Raw genomic sequence first — 19,561 nt, forward strand, 5'->3', positions numbered from 1 at the left:
TCGCCACCCACCGGACGGCCACAAGTACGAGGCACTCAAGCGGCTACTCCTAGCCACGTTCAGCCTCACGGACGACGCACGGGCCGACGCCTCCTGGATCTCCCCGAGCTCGGTGAGACGCGCCCGTCGGTCCGAATGGACCATATGCTGTCACTGTTGGGCGACGAAGCCCCCGGTTCGCTATTCCGGGCGTTTTCTGTCGCCAACTTCCAGCGCAGGTTCGCCTCGCGTTGGCCGGGACCGGGCTAACGGAACCCCGAGCATTGGCGGCCGAGGCGGACAAGTACTTCGCCGCTTCGGACACGCGGGCGAGCGTTGGCGTGGCCGTCACGGCTTTCGACGCTGATGTTCCACAGCATCATCTTCTACAGCACGCTGAGTTTCAGCAGCATGCTGATACGCACCTCGTGAACGCCGCCACGCCCCGCCCACCGCCGCGGCGAAAACCGCCACCGCGGGGAAACCCGTCGACTCCACCGGCCTGGCAGAGCCAGCCGCGCTCCTCCAGCTCCACCACCTGGTGCTGGTTCCACGCCAAGTTCGGCCACGAAGCTCGGCGGTGTCATCCGCCGTGCTCCTTCAACGGGTCGGGAAACGCCCGGGCCGGCGCTCAATTGTGGCGATGAGCGCCGGCCGTTCGAGCAGCCTATTGTTCATAACGGACACCTTCTCCGGGCGCCGTTACCTGTGCGACACGGGAGCACAGGTGAGTGTCATTCCCGCCGGCACGTCAGACAAGCACGCCGCGGGTGGGGGCCCCGCGCTGCTTGCCGCGAACGGGACGCCCATCCGTACGTACGGAAAACGCTGCCTCTCTCTGCGGTTTGGAGGGCAGGTTTTCCGATGGACGTTCGTCACCGCCGACGTGCCCATGGCACTGCTTGGCGCGGACTTCCTGTGCGCTAATGGGCTCCTGGTCGACGTCAAGCGCAGACGGCTTGTCCAGGCCGAGACGTTCAGCTCGCTCGCATGTGCGTTGCCCAGCTCAACGAGCGGCTTGCCAAGCGGCTTGCCGAACGATTCGGTTCCGGCCACGTTGGTCTGTACGCTTCCGGCAGCGGACGCATTCACCCGCCTCCTCGCCGGCTTCCCGGCCCTCACGCGGCCCACCTTCTCGGCGGGGGCCGTCAAGCACGGGGTGGCCCATCACATCCCCACCGTCGGGCCACCGGTCTACGCCCGGGCACGCCGCCTCGAGCCGACGAAGCTGGCGGTGGCAAAAGCGGCGTTCGCTACCCTGGAGCGACTCGGCATCGTTCGGCGCTCAGAGAGCGCTTGGGCGTCGCCGCTGCACATCGTGCCGAAGCCCGGCGGGGGATGGCGACCGTGCGGGGACTATCGCCGTCTCAATGACGCCACGACTCCCGACCGCTACCCCGTCCCCCACATTCAGGACTTTTCCGCCCGTTTGGCGGGCAGGTCCTTCTTCTCGAAGGTGGACCTCATACGCGGCTACCATCAGGTCCCCGTCAGGCCGGAGGACGTCCCGAAGACGGCGGTCATCACGCCATTCGGACTCTTCGAGTTCCTGCGCATGCCCTTCGGTCTGAAGAATGCGGCTCAGGCGTTCCAGCGACTGATGGACAGCGTCCTGCGCGACTTGGATTTTGTCTACGTCTACCTGGACGATATCCTCGTCGCCAGCGCGTCCCGCGAAGAGCACCTACGCCACCTCCGCACGCTCTTCGAACGCCTGGGCCAGCATGGCCTGATTGTGAACCCCGCAAAGTGCCGGTTCGGCGCCGCCACAATCGATTTTCTGGGGCACCGTGTCACCAGGCACGGAGCCGTTCCCCTGCCGGCCAAGGGGTTTCCGCGCCCCCGCACGATCAGAGGGCTGCAGGAGTTCCTGGGCATGGTGAACTTTTACCATCGGTTCCTGCCCCGTATCGCCCAGCTCCTGCGCCCCCTGCACGAAGCTCTCCGAGGTAAGCCGGGCAAAGGCGACGTTACCTGGACCGAGCAGATGGACACGGCGTTCACGGGCGCGAAGCTCGCCTTGGCTAACGCCACCATGCTCGCGCACCCGGCGCCCGATGCACCGATCGCCCTCACCACCGATGCCTCGGACTACGCGGTGGGCGCGGTGCACGAGCAATGGGTGCGTGGAGCTTGGCAACCGCTGGCGTTCTTTAGCCGGCAGCTTCGCCCGCCCGAACGCCGTTACAGTACCTTCGACCGCGAGTTGCTCGGACTTCACTTGGCGGTCAGGCACTTCCGCCATCTGCTCGAGGGCCGGGCGTTCACTGCCTTCGTCGACCACAAGCCGCTGATCTTCGCGATGGGCAAGGTCACCGAGCCGTGGTCGGCCCGGCAGCAGCGTCACCTCTCGGCCGTGTCCGAGTACACGACGGACATCCAGCACGTCGTGGGGAAGGACAACCCGGTTGCGGATTGCCTTTCCCGGGCCGTCGCCCACGCAGTCCACCTCGGCATCGACTATGCCCGGATGGCAGCGGACCAGGCCGCTGACCCCGACGTCCAGGCCTTGCGGACCGCCGTCACGGGCCTCCGCGTCACCGAGGTGCCGTTCGACGGCGCGGGCGCGGCCCTCTTGTGCGACGTCTCCCTCGGGCGTCCTCGCCCCATTGTGCCCGTGGGCTGGCAGCGCCAGGTGTTTGACGCCATCCATGGCCTGTCCCACCCGGGCGCGAGGGCCTCCCAAAGGCTGATCGCCGACAAGTTCGTCTGGCATGGCCTCCGGAAGGCCGTCCGCGGCTGGGCCAGGACATGCCTCGCGTGCCAGCGCGCCAAGGTGCACCGGCACACCCAGGCCCCGTTGGCCCCGTTCACGGTGCCGGAATGCCGGTTTGACCACGTCCACGTGGACCTGGTGGGACCTCTGCCCCCCTCGTGGGGTTTCACCCATGTCCTCACCATGGTGGACCGCACCACCCGGTGGCCGGAGGCCGTGCCCTTGGCGTCGACAACGGCGGCCGATGTCGCGCAGGCTTTCATCGCCACCTGGGTCGCCCGGTTCGGCGCCCCCTCAGACATCTCATCCGACCGCGGCCCCCAGTTCACCTCGGAGCTCTGGGGGGCGGTTGCGCAGGGGCTCGGGGTCCGGCTGCACCGAACCACGGCCTACCACCCCCAGGCTAACGGCCTGTGTGAGCGATTTCACCGCTCATTGAAGGCCGCGCTCCGGGCCACCCTCCGCGACGGCGGCTGGGTCGACAGGCTCCCCTGGGTCCTGCTGGGCCTCCGGACGGCGCCCAAGGAGGACCTGCGCGCATCCGCGGCGGAGTTGGTCTTCGGGCAACCGCTGCGGGTGCTGGGCGAGTTCCTCCCCGACTCCACGGCACCATGGTCCGCGGCACAGCAGCGCTCCGCTCTGCAAGAGACCGCCCAGAGGTTCGCCCCGGTGCCCACGGCATGCCACGGGCACCCACCGACGCACGTCGCCCCGGAGCTTCGCACGGCGGAGTACGTCTTCGTCCGCCACGATGCCCATCGGACACCACTGCGGCCCCCGTACGACGGGCCTTTCCGCGTGCTGGAGACCGGGGCGAAGCACTTCACCCTGGACATCGGCGGTACTCCTGACCGCGTTTCGGTAGACCGCCTCAAGCCGGCCCACCTCGATGTGGACCATCCACCGCCAGTGGCCCGACCCCCACGTCGGGGCCGCCCTCCTGCGGGCGGACCCCCGGCACCGCCCAGCCCCGCCGCCACGGCGCCCCCCGGTCCTGCACCCATCCCAGGGGCATCCCACCTGGTATCCCTGCACCCCGGACGCCGCCGATCGCCAGGGGGCGCTTCGGCCGGGTCATTCGTCTGCCCCACAAACTGGCCCTCCAGGTGCGCGGGAATTCTGGGGGGGCGCGTGTGGCGGACACAAAAGCCCACTAGCGTGGTGACATCATTCCACGCACCAAGTGGGCGGTGGCCACGCCCGAGGGGTAGGCGTGGCCTCATGATATACACCGGGCGACCAGCCCGGAGGAGTTCAGTGTTACAGTGTAGTCTTACAATAAAGACGTTTATATGTTACCGCTTGTCCGCTTCCTCCTTGCTCACAAGCAGCGCGCGTAACGCCGCGCTTTAAAACTATTATTCATAGCCCAGCCTGGCAAGTCCGATCTAGTTTGTTCCAGTGAAGTGAGTGTTGGTGATGCCTTGAAAAAGGTTGCAGTGCTGAACATTCAGATCAGTGAATCTGGTGAATGTGAATACACTAATAGTGAAGATACGGGTGAACTGGATAACGCTGTTATCCTCCATCAAGCTGCTGGTATTCTGCGCAGTTCAATGTCTGGAATTAGCTTTAAGACTACCCACTACACTCGAAGTGTGGACCTGAATATGCAGCAGTGCAAGAACTTCGTTCCTGAGACATTGTATGACTTCATAACATGGTGCACGTCGAAGGAATGCTTTGATAAGGCCAATCATTGCGGCGCTGGTAATGCTGACTTGAGGGTTCTGGGTATCTGCCACATCATTGCCCTCTCTTGTAATACACAGACCCCCATCACATTCGGTCTTGGTGTTGAAATGCACCATAATCATGGCAGTAAGGAACTGATAGAGCTTCTCAGTTCTGTTGGGCACTCCATCAACTATGATGATATACGGAAGTTTCTAACATCAGCAGCTCTTGATGAGCTTTCAGGACCATCCAGTCAACCCATTCCACGCGGTATTTCTAACTTCAACTTGGAAGACATCCGATCCATAGTAGATGCCGCCATTGACAATTTCGATCGGAATGAAGAGACTATCGATGGTAAACACACTACACATGCCATGGCGATCGTCCTGTACCAACGATCTCAGGATACTGATGAACTAGCATCCTTTCCTCGCACAAAGCAGAAATCCTTGGACCCTGGACAATACGAAGAACAACCCATCCAAGTTTATCGCAAGCCAGCAAAGAAGCCGGAACCTGCTGTGAGCTGTCAGCAGGGTCAATTCGAAAATGACTCTTCGATGGTCTTGAAGAAAGACTTGGTATGGGAAGTGGCAAGGGCATGTGGTGGTGACGACTCGCCCATTCCTGCATGGAGTGGATTCAATGCCCTCGTGAGCACCAGGACTGTCCCAGTCACAAAGATTCGCTATCTACCATTCATCAATGCCTTGCCGTCTGACTTTTCCACCATATTTACAACATTGCTCAGACTAGTACAGATAGCCAAAGAGTTGGGGCAACATCATATTCTCATAACTGCCGACCTTGCAATCTATAGCAAAGCACAACAGATTTTGTGGAGCAGACCAGAACCGCTGGTAGGCAAAGTTACCATGCGGCTGGGGGGAATGCACCTCACAATGGCTTTCTTGGCAAGCATTGGTAAGATATTCGGAGATGGTGGCCTTCAGAACATCCGAACCTCCTCTGATGTGTATGCAGGCACGACAGCTAGCCAGATGCTCCAAGGAAAGCAGTACGCATGGGGAATCCGAGGTGTTGTTCGTTTGGCGCACAAAGCACTCTCACATATGTTCCTGACCTCAGCTGAAACCTATGCCACCAAGAACAACTTGCCATGGCTGACTGATGAAACCAAGCAGGTGATACGAGATCTTGAGGAGGCCTTCAAGTCCAAGGATGCGACTACGTGTGCGACTGCTTGCCAGAAAGCAGAAGACACAATCCCCCAATCCGTGTTGCATACGATAGATCTCTTCCGAAAAGAAGGACGACAATGTTCCAGTACATTTGGCTTCTGGGATAGCTTTCTGGAGTCTGGGAACATATTGCTGCGATTGCTACGAGCCGACCGGGAAGCAAACTTCCTGATGCATATTCAGGCAATCACGGAAACTGTCCCTTATTTCTTCCTTGCTGGGAGAATCAACTATGCCCGGTACACTCCAGTGTACATTGTAGAGATGAAGCAGTTAGAAGAACAAGAGCCCCTGACGTACCGCCACATGATGGAGGGAGGTTTTGTTGTCCGCAGATCGGCCAGTCGCGCTTTCAACTGTGTTCCAACAGATCAAGCGCTAGAACAAACTGTAAATCGCGAGGCTAAGAATCAGGGGGGTGTGGTTGGTTTCACCTTGCGCAAAGGTGCACTACTGCGCTGGCTAATGACACGGCACATCACAGGTGAATACGCAGAAGCATTCAAAGAACTTTGTAACTCTGGGGCAAAGTAAAAGTTGCACGAAGAGCTGGGGAAAGCCCGTCTATACAAGGACAGAAGGGATGTGAATGACATGAAGGAATACCTTCGTACTCAATGCCAGGATCCATTTGACTTGGAGAATGTTCCAGACCATCTGACCAACATCACAACAGGTCAAACAGTTTCACAGAAGGTTGAAGACTCGATGAAGGGCATCCCAGACAAGGGTAAAGTTGTTTTTGATGACTTTGTCAAGGAACGACTTGGAGACGAGCCTACGAAAAGGTTTTGGGAACCTCTGCAGAAGTCCACTGTGTCGGCATTTGTGGATATGAAGAAGGCCCTTCCAAATGACAAGGATCGGAAGCTGATAATTGACACTGAGGTGTTGTTCCGGCGGCTTCTGGCAGTCTCTAGGAGTTGTGATGTAGACTTGAAGAACGTCCTCAAGTATGAACTGGCAGCAGTACCACCGGCCCTCTTCCATGACGATGGAACGATGAGAAAGACGAACAAGGCTGACCTTTCACAGAAACTTGAATCAAATTGTCCAGAGGTTTTAGCAGAGCTACCACAGATCGCAGCAGGGATTTCGTCCGCGTATATCATCGACGGCATGGCTATGGTTCAATCACTGAATGAGAACCACTTCAGAACATTCAACGTTTTGGCCGGAGTTGTTCAGAAACGCACAATCCCACTTCTCAGAAACCAAACCTTGGAGCTAACCAGTGTAACCATTGTCTTCGACCGCTATGACAGTGTGCCATCTGTTAAGACAGCGGAAAGAGCGTCGGGGTGCTTCTGCTGCTCGGCTTCCATCTTATCAGATCCTGGGAAGCCGATCTGTTCCAAACTACAGGTCATTTCTCAAATGGGTTGGTAACAAGGCAAGCCTTGCGAATTTTATATCGACGTACATCCGGGAGCATGCAGCTGAACACATTCCAAATGGAAAAGCTATCATCTTGGCAGGAGGTTTCAGTGACGGGGAGTTAGTCAATGCTGTTACTCCATCTGGTGTATCGTCCCTGTCAAGTCTCTACAGCAACCATGAGGAAGCTGACACCAGGATGATCCTGCATGCATGCAGCCTGGTGAAAGACCATGACAGAATTATAGTTCGCTGTGATGACACAGACGTCCTTGTCTTACTGGTTTACTACTTCAGCAGAGGACTGTTAAGTGACCATGTGTACATGTATGCTGGACATTCCGGAAAGGAACGTTACATACCCGTGCACATCATCGGAAACCAACTAGGGAAAACTGTTTGTGAGTGTCTCCCTGCTACCCATGCCCTGACAGGGTGTGACACAACTTGTTCATTGAATAGAATAGGCAAGAAGACTGCCTATTCTAAACTGTTGAAAAATGTGGACGCAGTATCCAAATTACAGACCTTCCATCAGGACAATGTAGCCACATCTGTAACAGTAGCCCGAGCCTATGCTCTCCTCCTGTACGGGACGAAGGGGAAGGACATTGACACCTTGGATGCCTTGCGCTACATGCTGGCCACAACAACCGACAAGTCAGCATCAATGCTTCCACCAACGGAGGACGCCTTCAAACAGCATGTCCTTCGTGCAAGGTATCAAACACGCATATGGTGCGAGAGCCATATTGCTCAACAAGAACTGATTGATCCTGTTGGTCATGGCTGGTCTGCTTGTGTTGCTGGGGGCATCACTCAGACAATGTCCACCCAGCCATCTGCTCCGGTTGAAGTTCGTGATCTCACACACCTCTATTGCACTGACAAGGCCTGTTTGAGTGGAAGGAAGTGCCCCTGCCTCCTTGCTGGACTAGAGTGTATAGAGGCTTGTTCCTGTACGGACTGTGAAAATCAGAATAACGTATCCGAAGATGACAATGAAGTGGAGGTGGACACATAGGCCTAGACACGTAACATGCAACCAGATTTTAGGTGAGTTATGTTACGGTTATGTGTGCCACTGTAAACAAGGGGTTAATGGACCATGCTGTGCCCTTCCACTGTCCTAAAAGAGACTTTTATAATGAGACTTCTGACAGACTGTTTCTAGCTGATCAAACAATCAGATTTTGGTACTGATTATCATGATGATCATAGAATGGAAGACGAGGTCGGTTTCAATATTTTGGTAAAAAGTGCCAAATTTAGGGTACATCTTTGGCCCTTTAACTCCCCTAATGGCTTAACCACTTAATATACACTGATATGAGTCCATTTGAATGAAAGACGGTGATGCAACCACCAGTTCTAAGATAACCAGGCTAAATGCAGAGATTTAGGCAAATTGTTGAAAAATGGACTTTTACGTGCAGTCGCAAACAATGGGTTAATGGCCCATGTTGTACCCATTACATTGCACTAAAACAAGCTTTTATATCAATGAGACATAGTTACCAATAAAACAAATCAGGTTTGTCACTGAAATAACAGGTTGTATTGATATAAAAGGAAAATAAAATTCATTTCGGTCAAATTTGCCAAAAATTGCCAAATTTGGGGTATAATTTTGGCCCCCTAGCTCCCTAGCAGCTTAAAACTACCTGAAATGGGTTGCTACAGGTCCATTTCAATGAATAACATTGATGTAACCACCACAACTAAAAATCTATAGGGCTATTTTAATGAAATAAGAAAATGATGAAATGGGTCCATTTATTGCATGTTGTCGGAAATAAGGGGTTAATTTAGCATGTCGTACAAAATTGCTGCAACTACAACATCATTCTTCAAAACCAAGAGGCCCAGACGGTTAAAATGAGACCGGTCCCAGCTTGTTATACCTCCGGTAGGGGTGTACCTAATTTTTAGGGCCGAAGCCACTGCACGATATGGTAGGAGAACCAGGACTGAGAGAGAGACATAAGAAAGGCTGACTGGAGTTTCCGAAAACACACCTGAACACGCCGAAATCCTTCTGGGAGAATGTTCTGTGGACAGATGAGACCAAATTAGAGCTTTTTGGTAAAGAACATCATCTCTATGTTTACAGAAAACAAAATGAAGCCTTCAAAGAAAAGAACACCTTTCCTACATTCAAACATGGAGACCGGGGTGCTGTTTTGTGGTTGCTGTGCTGCCTCTGGCACTGGGTACCTCGAATGTGTGCATGGCATCATGAAATCAGATTACCAAGCCATTTTGGAGCGCACTGTTCAACCCAGTGTCAGAAAGCTGGGTCTCCATCAAAGGTCATAGGTCTTGCAGCAGGACAATGACCCAAAACACTTCAAAAAACACCCAGGAATGGTTCAAGACAAAACACTGGACTGTTCTGAAGTGGCCAGTAATGAGTCCAGATCTAAATCCTATTGAACACCTGTGGGGAGATCTGAAAACAGCAGTTGGGAGAAGCACCCTTCAAATGTGGAAGAGCTGGAGCAATTTGCACAAGCAGAGTGGGACAAACTGCCAGTAGAGAGGTGTAGGAAGCTCATTCATGGCTATAGGAAGCGTTTGACTGTAGTTGTTTTGTCCAAATTCTGTGCTACCAAATATTAAGTCAAGGGTGTCAATAATTTTGTCAATGCCATTTATTTTTATTTTCTGATTTAAAAGGAAATATTAAGTTCTGAATCAAAACCAAAGGTTCTGTAATATTAAGTGAAATAAAGAATTATGGAGACCAAATACTTTTGTTAATTTCAACTGATTTTTAGAGAAAATTGTGAGTTATTTGAAAAAAGTGCAAGGGTGCCAATATTTTTGGCCACGACGGTACGTACGAGGTTTCAGAAAATCCTCAATACAATAATGATTTTGAAATGTGATCGACATGTACCTTGCTTCCGAATCCAGAAGTGAACAGATGATAGTTTGCTGGTTTGATAATATCCCAATACAATCGTGATTTCACATTATACAGTCACGTGAAAAAGTAAGTACACCCCATGTAAAGTTTTGACTTTTTCACGATATTTCAACATACAGCTATTTGATCTTCCTTTCAACAATATTGATAGATAAAGGTGATACAATGTAACAAATATCATGAAACATTTACATTTTGTAATCCATTGTATAGTTTAAATAAACATAAATGCAAATTTTGCATGTGGAAAAAGTAAGTACACCCCTACATTTATCACTTCTTCAAATACCTAAAATTAGAATCAGGTGCACCAGCTCAGGTGAAAATGATTAGAACATCGTTAGAGAGGATCTTGGAGGAACCTGTCTTATTTAAACCTCAGACATTTCGTTTGGTTTGCTCTTTGTTGTTGAAATGTGCGGCGTCACCATGCCTAGATCAAAAGAGCTCTCCGAGGCCTTCAGAAAGAAGGTTATAGATGCCTACGAGTCTGGGGAGGGATTTTAAAAGATCTCCAAACAATTTGAAATCAACCAATCGACTGTCCGAAATATCATCTACAAGTGGAGAAGATTCCAAACAACTGCCAACTTGTTCAGGCCAGGCCCCCCCCAGCAAGTTCAGCCTGAGAGCAGACCGCAAAATGCTGAAAGAAGTCTCTAAGAACCCCAGAATGTCATCACGGGACCTACAGGTAGCTCTTGCCACTGTTGATGTCAAAGTGCATGAGTCTACCATGAGAAAGAGGCTGCACAAATTTGATCTGCATGGGAGGTGTGCCAGGAGGAAACCTTTGCTGTCCAGAAAGAACATCAGGGCAAGACTAAAGTTTGCCAATGAACACCGAGGCAAAGACCAGCACTTCTGGAACAATGTGCTCTGGACAGATGAGTCAAAAGTAGAGCTATTTGGCCACCGTACCAGAAGACATGTTTGGCGAAAACCAAAGACAGCATTTGACCACAAGAACCTGATACCAACTGTAAAGCATGGTGGTGGAAATATTATGGATTGGGGCAGCTTTGCTGCATCAGGGCCTGGGCAGCTCACCATCATAGAATCCACTATGAATTCTTCATTGTACCAGAGGGTGCTTGAGGATAATGTGAGGCCATCTGTCGGGAAGTTGAAGCTCAACCGAAGGTGGACCTTGCAACATGACAATGACCCTAAACATACCAGTAAATCCACCAAGGAATGGCTGAAAAGAAAGAAATGGAGGGTTCTGGAATGGCCAAGTCAAAGCCCGGATCTAAATCCCATCGAGATGTTGTGAGGGGATTTTAAACGATCTGTGCATGCAAGAAACACCTCAAACATCGCACAGCTGAAAGAATTCTGCATGGAGGAGTGGGCAAAAATTTCTCCCAGTCGATGTCAGAGACTGATAGACAGTTATAGGAAATGCCTACTTGAGGTTGTTTCTGCCAAAGGGGGCAATGCCACCTGTTAGAGCCAAGGGTGTACTTACTTTTTCCACATGCGAAATTTGCATTTATGTTTATATAAATCATACAATGAACTACAAAATGTAAATGTTACATTATATTTGTTATATTATATCAACTTTATCTACCAATATCGTTGAAATGAAGATCAAATAGCTGTATGTTGAAATATGGTGAAAAAGTCAAAACTTTACATGGGGTGTACTTACTTTTTCACATGGCTGTATTTTGATACATTAATACTGTAGTAATGATTTGTAATTGGAACGATGAATGATGCTGTTTGGAAGGAAAATATAGATAACGCACTGTCAATGTCTGACGTTCAACTGAAGGTGGCACAGGAATGTGGAATTTATTGGTTCATCATTTGCCATTTGCTGTTTTTTACCCAAGTCAATCACGACTAGCTGTCCATGCCTGAAGTCAAAACAATTTAATTCTTACATTATTTGCTAACTGGTATCCCCACCCAGGTCATACCATCCTCTTCAACTAAAGTATCAAACAAGAATTGATTGGGGATGATGAGGAGAATGAATTGACACAGCAGCTGGAGGCCTTGAACAGTACCATTGAGGTGGAGGTTGATCAGGTCCAAGAGAGTCTGGGAGATGAGGCGAGTCGGTCCGTTGAAGATCCCCAGGATGAGATGAAAGTGACCGAGGGGACCCTCACCACAAACAACAATTGGGTACAAGAGGCTCTGAAACGGAATACGCAGCTGGGGGAGTGTTTTGGTCCTGAGCTGAATTCAGACATGGAAGAGTCAGGGAATAGAGCCTCGGAAAATCTGGTCCCCATAGTAAATTTGGAGCAGCTGCAGGGAGGGGCAGAAGAACCCGAGGAGGGGGTTGTCACCTGTAGCTGCGGTTACTTGGCACACAAGGGCACATTTTTAAAAAAGGAAATGTAAAATCAAATTTAAATGGCAATTTCATTTGTCACAGCCTTGGTGGGAGTTGGTCCCCGGGCTGCGGAATTCGGACCAAGTGAGGTCATTGGGGTCGGCCTCATGGGAAATTGCCCCAACTTGGAAATTGGATTGTGCCAGCCAGCTGGGGGGCTGTGTTGGCAGGATTTACACGTGGTGTCCGCCCATGGGTGTCGTAGTATGACCTAGGCTCCACGGGGGTGGGGGGGAGGGGGGAGGGTCTGGTGGAGTGTGGCGTCCCTAGTACATTTGGGGCCGCCCAAGCGTTAATAATCCCGTTTTAAAAACTCCTTTTCCCTGAGTTTGCTCACACTGTTGCATTACCGATCAGCGCTCGCCAAGCGGCTTAAGCACGAAAAACACTCAATCAATCAAACTCCATCAAACACTCCATCACTCAATGCAACACTCCATCACTCAATGCAACACTCCATCACTCAATGCAACACTCCATCACTCAATGCAACACTCCATCACTCAATGCAACACTCCATCACTCAATGCAACACTCCATCACTCAATGCAACACTCCATCACTCAATGCAACACTCCATCACTCAATGCAACACTCCATCACTCAATGCAACACTCCATCACTCAATGCAACACTCCATCACTCAATGCAACACTCCATCACTCAATGCAACACTCCATCACTCAATGCAACACTCCATCACTCAATGCAACACTCCATCACTCAATGCAACACTCCATCACTCAATGCAACACTCCATCACTCAATGCAACACTCCATCACTCAATGCAACACTCCATCACTCAATGCAACACTCCATCACTCAATGCAACACTCCATCACTCAATGCAACACTCCATCACTCAATGCAACACTCCATCACTCAATGCAACACTCCATCACTGAATGCAACACTCCATCACTGAATGCAACACTCCATCACTCAATCCAACACTCCATCACTCAATCCAACACTCCATCACTCAATGCAACACTCCATCACTCAATCCAACACTCCATCACTCAATGCAACACTCCATCACTCAATCCAACACTCCATCACTCAATGCAACACCCCATCACTCAATGCAACACTCCATCACTCAATCCAACACTCCATCACTCAATCCAGCACCATCACTCCATCACTCAATCCAACACTCCATCGAGAGGGATGATAAGACACGACTGAGTTGGCGAGCGCTCTCCAAGCTGATTGGTAATGGCACAAAAACAAACATTAAAAAAACATGAAAGAACAGAAGACGAAGAAGAAGAAGCCTAATACATTGTATCTTCACGGAGCAGTTCCAACAATAACATTTATTATTGTACAAGAGGAATCCTTTAGGACAAGCAATGATCATACAAAATTATACACCGTATAGTATTAAATACTTCTCGAAGCAACAGAAAATATATATTAAAGTACCTGAAAGTAACACACGTTAAACAACAACAACAACTACGTGTTATGCCCGATCCATTTTCCGTGTTTCACTCGTTACATCCTCATTGATATTCACAGTCATGTGCCAAGTACATGAGTTGTGTCTGGATTAAACCTGTTATCGAAGTGAATAAAATCTACGATGATACAATCTAAACCTTTTAGGTTAAAGTCACGTGAACATTGATACAAGTTATGAGAGGAATGCGGAAACGTTTCAAATTAAACTGTAAACAAGGACGAACGGAAATCAAGAGTAAAGTAAACAACAACTAGTTAGACAACAATCATCTCCCTAACAAGATTACTCGGAAAGACAACCAGCTTCAACTGTTAGTACAAGCATCACCTGCTTTCCTTACCTGGTCAGGATTAACAGAACAACACCTGCGATGCGATGACGCAGCGATCCGTTCAACCAACGAACGAAAACCTAGATGCGATCGTCTAATGTACGTCGTTAACACAAAGCACACAACAACAACAACAAACAACACCCAGTCTCACCTGGGCATGTCCCACCACCACCACTCAGTCTCACCTGGGCATGTCCCACCACCACCACTCAGTCTCACCTGGGCATGTCCCACCACCACCACTCAGTCTCACCTGGGCATGTCCGCCTTCGCCCAAACGGACACGTGAGCGGATCTTGCTGCCCCCAGGGTAGAAATCAATTTTAAAACTTGATCCTTCCTCCACACGGATCTGTCATCGTCACACCTTCCATTTGTACCTGGTGTTGTCTTAACGGTTAATGTGGCTGGCTAAAGATCTTAGGGTCTTGAGTTAGAGCCCCTGTCAAACCCGTTGAATTAAATCAGGTGGGTTCAATCAACCTGTCGTCCTTCCGAGGTAGGCAAAATGAGCATCAGCTAACTGGTAACGGGGGCAGAGGGCAGGGGGCACTGCATCATATTCCGGGGGCAGGGGGCAGTGCTAACTGGTAACGGGGGCAGAGGGCAGGGGGCACTGCATCATATTCCGGGGGCAGGGGGCAGTGCTAACTGGTAACGGGGGCAGAGGGCAGGGGGCACTGCATCATATTCCGGGGGCAGGGGGCACAGCATCATATTCCGGGGTCAGGGGGAACTGCATCATATTCCGGGGGCAGGGGGCACAGCATCATATTCCGGGGTCAGGGGGCATTGCATCACATTCCGGGGGCAGGGGGCACAGCATCATATTCCGGGGTCAGGGGGAACTGCATCATATTCCGGGGTCAGGGGGAACTGCATCATATTCCGGGGGCAGGGGGCATTGCATCATATTCCGGGGGCAGGGGGCACTGCATCATATTCCGGGGTCAGGGGGAACTGCATCATATTCCGGGGCAGGGGGCATTGCATCATATTCCGGGGGCAGGGGGCACTGCATCATATTCCGGGGGCAGGGGGCACTGCATCATATTCCGGGGTCAGGGGGAACTGCATCATATTCCGGGGGCAGGGGGCATTGCATCATATTCCGGGGGCAGGGGGCACTGCATCATATTCCGGGGTCAGGGGGAACTGCATCATATTCCGGGGGCAGGGGGCATTGCATCATATTCCGGGGGCAGGGGGCACTGCATCATATTCCGGGGGCAGGGGGCACTGCATCATATTCCGGCGGCAGGGGGCACTGCATCATATTCCGGGGGCAGGGGCATTGCATCATATTCCGGGGGCAGGGGGCACTGCATCATATTCCGGGGGCAGGGGGCACTGCATCATATTCCGGGGGCAGGGGGCACTGCATCATATTCCGGGGTCAGGGGGAACTGCATCATATTCCGGGGTCAGGGGGAACTGCATCATATTCCGGGGTCAGGGGGAACTGCATCATATTCCGGGGGCAGGGGGCACAGCATCATATTCCGGGGTCAGGGGGCACAGCATCATATTCAGGGGGCAGGGGGCACAGCATCATATTCCGGGGTCAGGGGGAACTGCATCATATTCCGGGGGCAGGTGGCATTGCATCATATTCCGGGGGCAGGGGGCACTGCATCATATTCCGGCGGCAGGGGGCACTGCATCATATTCCGGGGGCAGGGGCATTGCATCATATTCCGGGGGCAGGGGGCACTGCATCATATTCCGGGGGCAGGGGGCACTGCATCATATTCCGGGGGCAGGGGGCACTGCATCATATTCTGGGGGCAGGGGGCACTGCATCATATTCCGGCGGCAGGGGGCACTGCATCATATTCCGGGGGCAGGGGCACTGCATCATATTCCGGGGGCAGGGGGCACTGCATCATATTCCGGGGGCAGGGGGCACTGCATCATATTCCGGGGGCAGGGGGCACTGCATCATATTCCGGGGGCAGGGGCACTGCATCATATTCCGGGGACAGGGGGCACTGCATCATATTCCGGGGGCAGGGGGCACTGCATCATATTCCGGGGGCAGGGGGCACTGCATCATATTCCGGGGGCAGGGGGCACTGCATCATATTCCGGGGGCAGGGGGCACTGTATCATATTCTGGGGGCAGGGGGAACTGTATCATATTCTGGGGGCAGGGGGAACTGTATCATATTCTGGGGGCAGGGGGAACTGTATCATATTCTGGGGGCAGGGGGCACTGCATCATATTCTGGGGGCAGGGGGAACTGCATCATATTCCGGGGGCAGGGGGCACTGTATCATATTCTGGGGGCAGGGGGCACTGTATCATATTCTGGGGGCAGGGGAAACTGCATCATATTCTGGGGGCAGGGGGCACTGTATCATATTCTGGGGGCAGGGGGCACTGTGTCATATTCTGGGGGCAGGGGAAACTGCATCATATTCCGGGGGCAGGGGGAACTGCATCATATTCCGGGGGCAGGGGGCACTGTATCATATTCTAGGGGCAGGGGAAACTGCATCATATTCTGGGGGCAGGGGGCACTGTATCATATTCTGGGGGCAGGGGGAACTGTATCATATTCTGGGGGCAGGGGGCACTGCATCATATTCTGGGGGCAGGGGGAACTGCATCATATTCCGGGGGCAGGGGCACTGCATCATATTCCGGGGGCAGGGGGCACTGCATCATATTCCGGGGGCAGGGGGCACTGCATCATATTCCGGGGGCAGGGGGCACTGCATCATATTCCGGGGGCAGGGGGCACTGCATCATATTCCGGGGGCAGGGGGCACTGTATCATATTCTGGGGGCAGGGGGAACTGTATCATATTCTGGGGGCAGGGGAAACTGCATCATATTCTGGGGGCAGGGGGCACTGTATCATATTCTGGGGGCAGGGGGCACTGTATCATATTCTGGGGGCAGGGGGCACTGTATCATATTCTGGGGGCAGGGGGCACTGTATCATATTCTGTCGATAAACAACTTCAGGGTGAGTCATAAGTCCCAGGACGCGGTTTCAGCTGCTTGTACAACATTTTACACCATCGGACCCAAATCCCAAATCCCTTTGGGTCCGTCTGAAATTGTGAGTGGTCAGGGACATGATGGTGAAAAAATGGCAATCCCAGTGGGACACGACCACAAAGGGTAGGTTCTGTTACAGGGTGAATCCAGTCGGGCCCCCCCCCCCCTGTTCGGGTACCTCGGTTGTCCCCCAGAGACCAGGTGGCTCTCTCCAGGCTTATTTGTGGAATTCCGCCAATATGACGGACCTAGGTTGCTCCCATTTAAAATCGTCAGAGAGGAGGGGGTCGGTGGGCCTGACAGGTACAGGGACTCGAGGTCTGACCTGCCCGCCATTTTTTAGTCATTTGAATTGAACCTGAAGCATCCTCAGTTGTGCAAGGCGGTCCTAAGCTTTGGGAAAGCGTGTGGGAGACCTAGTGGTTATTTGTTAGTCATATGGATGTCCCATAGACCTCCTTTTCAATATATTTTCTTTTCAACACAATTATGTTCAGGCGCGTGGCGTGTATGGAGCCTTGGCTGCCTTGCGGCTCTGAAAACATCATTAAACTCCAAAGAAGAAGAAGAAGAAGGCACATCCCGCCCCGCCCCCAATCGATGTACTGCGAAAGGGTTGTTGTTGTTTCACAGATTGCATAACAAATTATATTTTCTGGAAATTTCATTTTATAGGAAAAGGTGTTTCCGTAAGAAGAAATTACACTTTTAAACCTCGAATGAAGTCGTGTCCCAGAGGATCCTCACGATTCCTGGCTCGTCTTGGCCTCACATGACCAAGCTTACGGTGTTTGGACGGCTCCACCCCGAAGGACAATCAGAACCAAAAAATGTCTCAATGGCCTCGCAACCAAAATGAGTTTCAAGGTGGACGGCGCCCCCTCCTGACAGATTCACTCATCCTGATCGTTGGTTTACATTGAACTTGGTAAGGATGGAGTGATTCGGGAGTGAGAAGGATCATCCTGCATTCATTCATTCAATCAATCAATCATTCATTCAATCATTCAATCAATCAATCAATCAATGGACCAGCTCAGAGGCCTATTCTTGTTCTAACGATATGTACAATGATTACAGAACTCAAAACCGATATAAAGGAGCTGTTTTGTGTTTCATCGAGTTATAAATACAAAGCGTTGTCTCACGTGGACATCAGGACAAAAAACTAAAAGGACAGGACATCTTGCTGTGTCTCAGCGATGATCAGAACTTGTTTTCAAAATGGTGGGTTTGGCGTGGACAACACTTTGCCAATTGTACACAGAAGCTTGTGAGGCAAAACCGAGGGAGTGCCTTGCCTTCTCTACCTGAGGCTCATCATCGTCATCATCATCATCATCGTCATCATCATCATCGTCATCGTCATCGTCATCGTCATCGTCACCGTCATCATGTCTACGGAAGTGAAGGTAGTCCTGTGGATCTTCCGGTCTGCACAATGGAGGCACCCAAACCTTCTCCAAACCCTTCAACAGACTGAGCATCCACCAAATTCCGGAGGAGACTAGACCTTTCCAATCTTTGGTATAAACTGGCAAATGCTTCAAAAGACCCCAGAACAGATTGGTATCGAGCCAGGTGTGGGCTAAACGGTTACGGTGGTTTGCTTAACATCCGAGAGTCTTGAGTTCAAGCCCATCTCATGCCAATTCATTAACACCAGGTGGGTTGACTCAGCCTGCTCACCCTTCCAACGTCAGCAAAATGAGTACTAGTTTACAGGTAACATTTATTGCATCAGCAGGAGTACCAGCTTACAGGTAACATTTATTGCATCAGCAGGAGTACCAGTTTACAGGTAACATTTATTGCATCACCAGGAGTACCAGTTTACAGGTAACATTTATTGCATCAGCAGGAGTACCAGTTTACAGGTAACATTTATTGCATCACCAGGAGTACCAGCTTACAGGTAACATTTATTGCATCAGCAGGAGTACCAGCTTACAGGTAACATTTATTGCATCAGCAGGAGTACCAGTTTACAGGTAACATTTATTGCATCAGCAGGAGTACCAGTTTACAGGTAACATTTATTGCATCAGCAGGAGTACCAGTTTACAGGTAACATTTATTGCATCAGCAGGAGTACCAGCTTACAGGTAACATTTATTGAATCAGCAGGAGTACCAGTTTACAGGTAACATTTATTGCATCAGCAGGAGTACCAGCTTTTACAGGTAACATTTATTGCATCAGCAGGAGTACCAGCTTACAGGTAACATTTATTGCATCAGGAGTACCAGCTTACAGGTATAATTTATTGCAACAGCAGGAGTACCAGCTTACAGGTAACATTTATTGCATCAGCAGGAGTACCAGCTTACAGGTAACATTTATTGAATCAGCAGGAGTACCAGCTTACAGGTAACATTTATTGCATCAGCAGGAGTACCAGTTTACAGGTAACATTTATTGCATCAGCAGGAGTACCAGTTTACAGGTAACATTTATTGCATCAGCAGGAGTACCAGCTTACAGGTAACATTTATTGCATCAG

The 19,561-nt window shown here is 51.4% G+C and overlaps 1 protein-coding gene across 6 annotated transcripts in view; it reads right to left on the bottom strand.

The window, feature by feature from the left end:
* LOC137437448 (E3 ubiquitin-protein ligase pellino homolog 1) overlaps nucleotides 1-14,388 on the bottom strand; it is a 112,738-nt gene extending 98,350 nt beyond the window's left edge. Inside the window, exon 1 of one of the 6 annotated variants that reach the window (XM_068131779.2) lies at nucleotides 14,302-14,388. In XM_068131779.2, coding sequence (XP_067987880.1) covers nucleotides 14,302-14,309 — 8 coding nt within the window. In that variant the 5' untranslated portion in view covers nucleotides 14,310-14,388. The other 5 variants (XM_068131775.2, XM_068131776.2, XM_078766847.1 and 2 more) reach the window with 5 other exon arrangements.
* Between the last annotated feature and the right edge of the window lie 5,173 nt (nucleotides 14,389-19,561).

The sequence above is a fragment of the Myxine glutinosa genome, chromosome 12, assembly GCF_964187855.1.
Source record: "Myxine glutinosa chromosome 12, kmMyxGlut1.1, whole genome shotgun sequence".
NCBI classification, from domain to species: Eukaryota; Metazoa; Chordata; class Myxini; order Myxiniformes; family Myxinidae; genus Myxine; species Myxine glutinosa.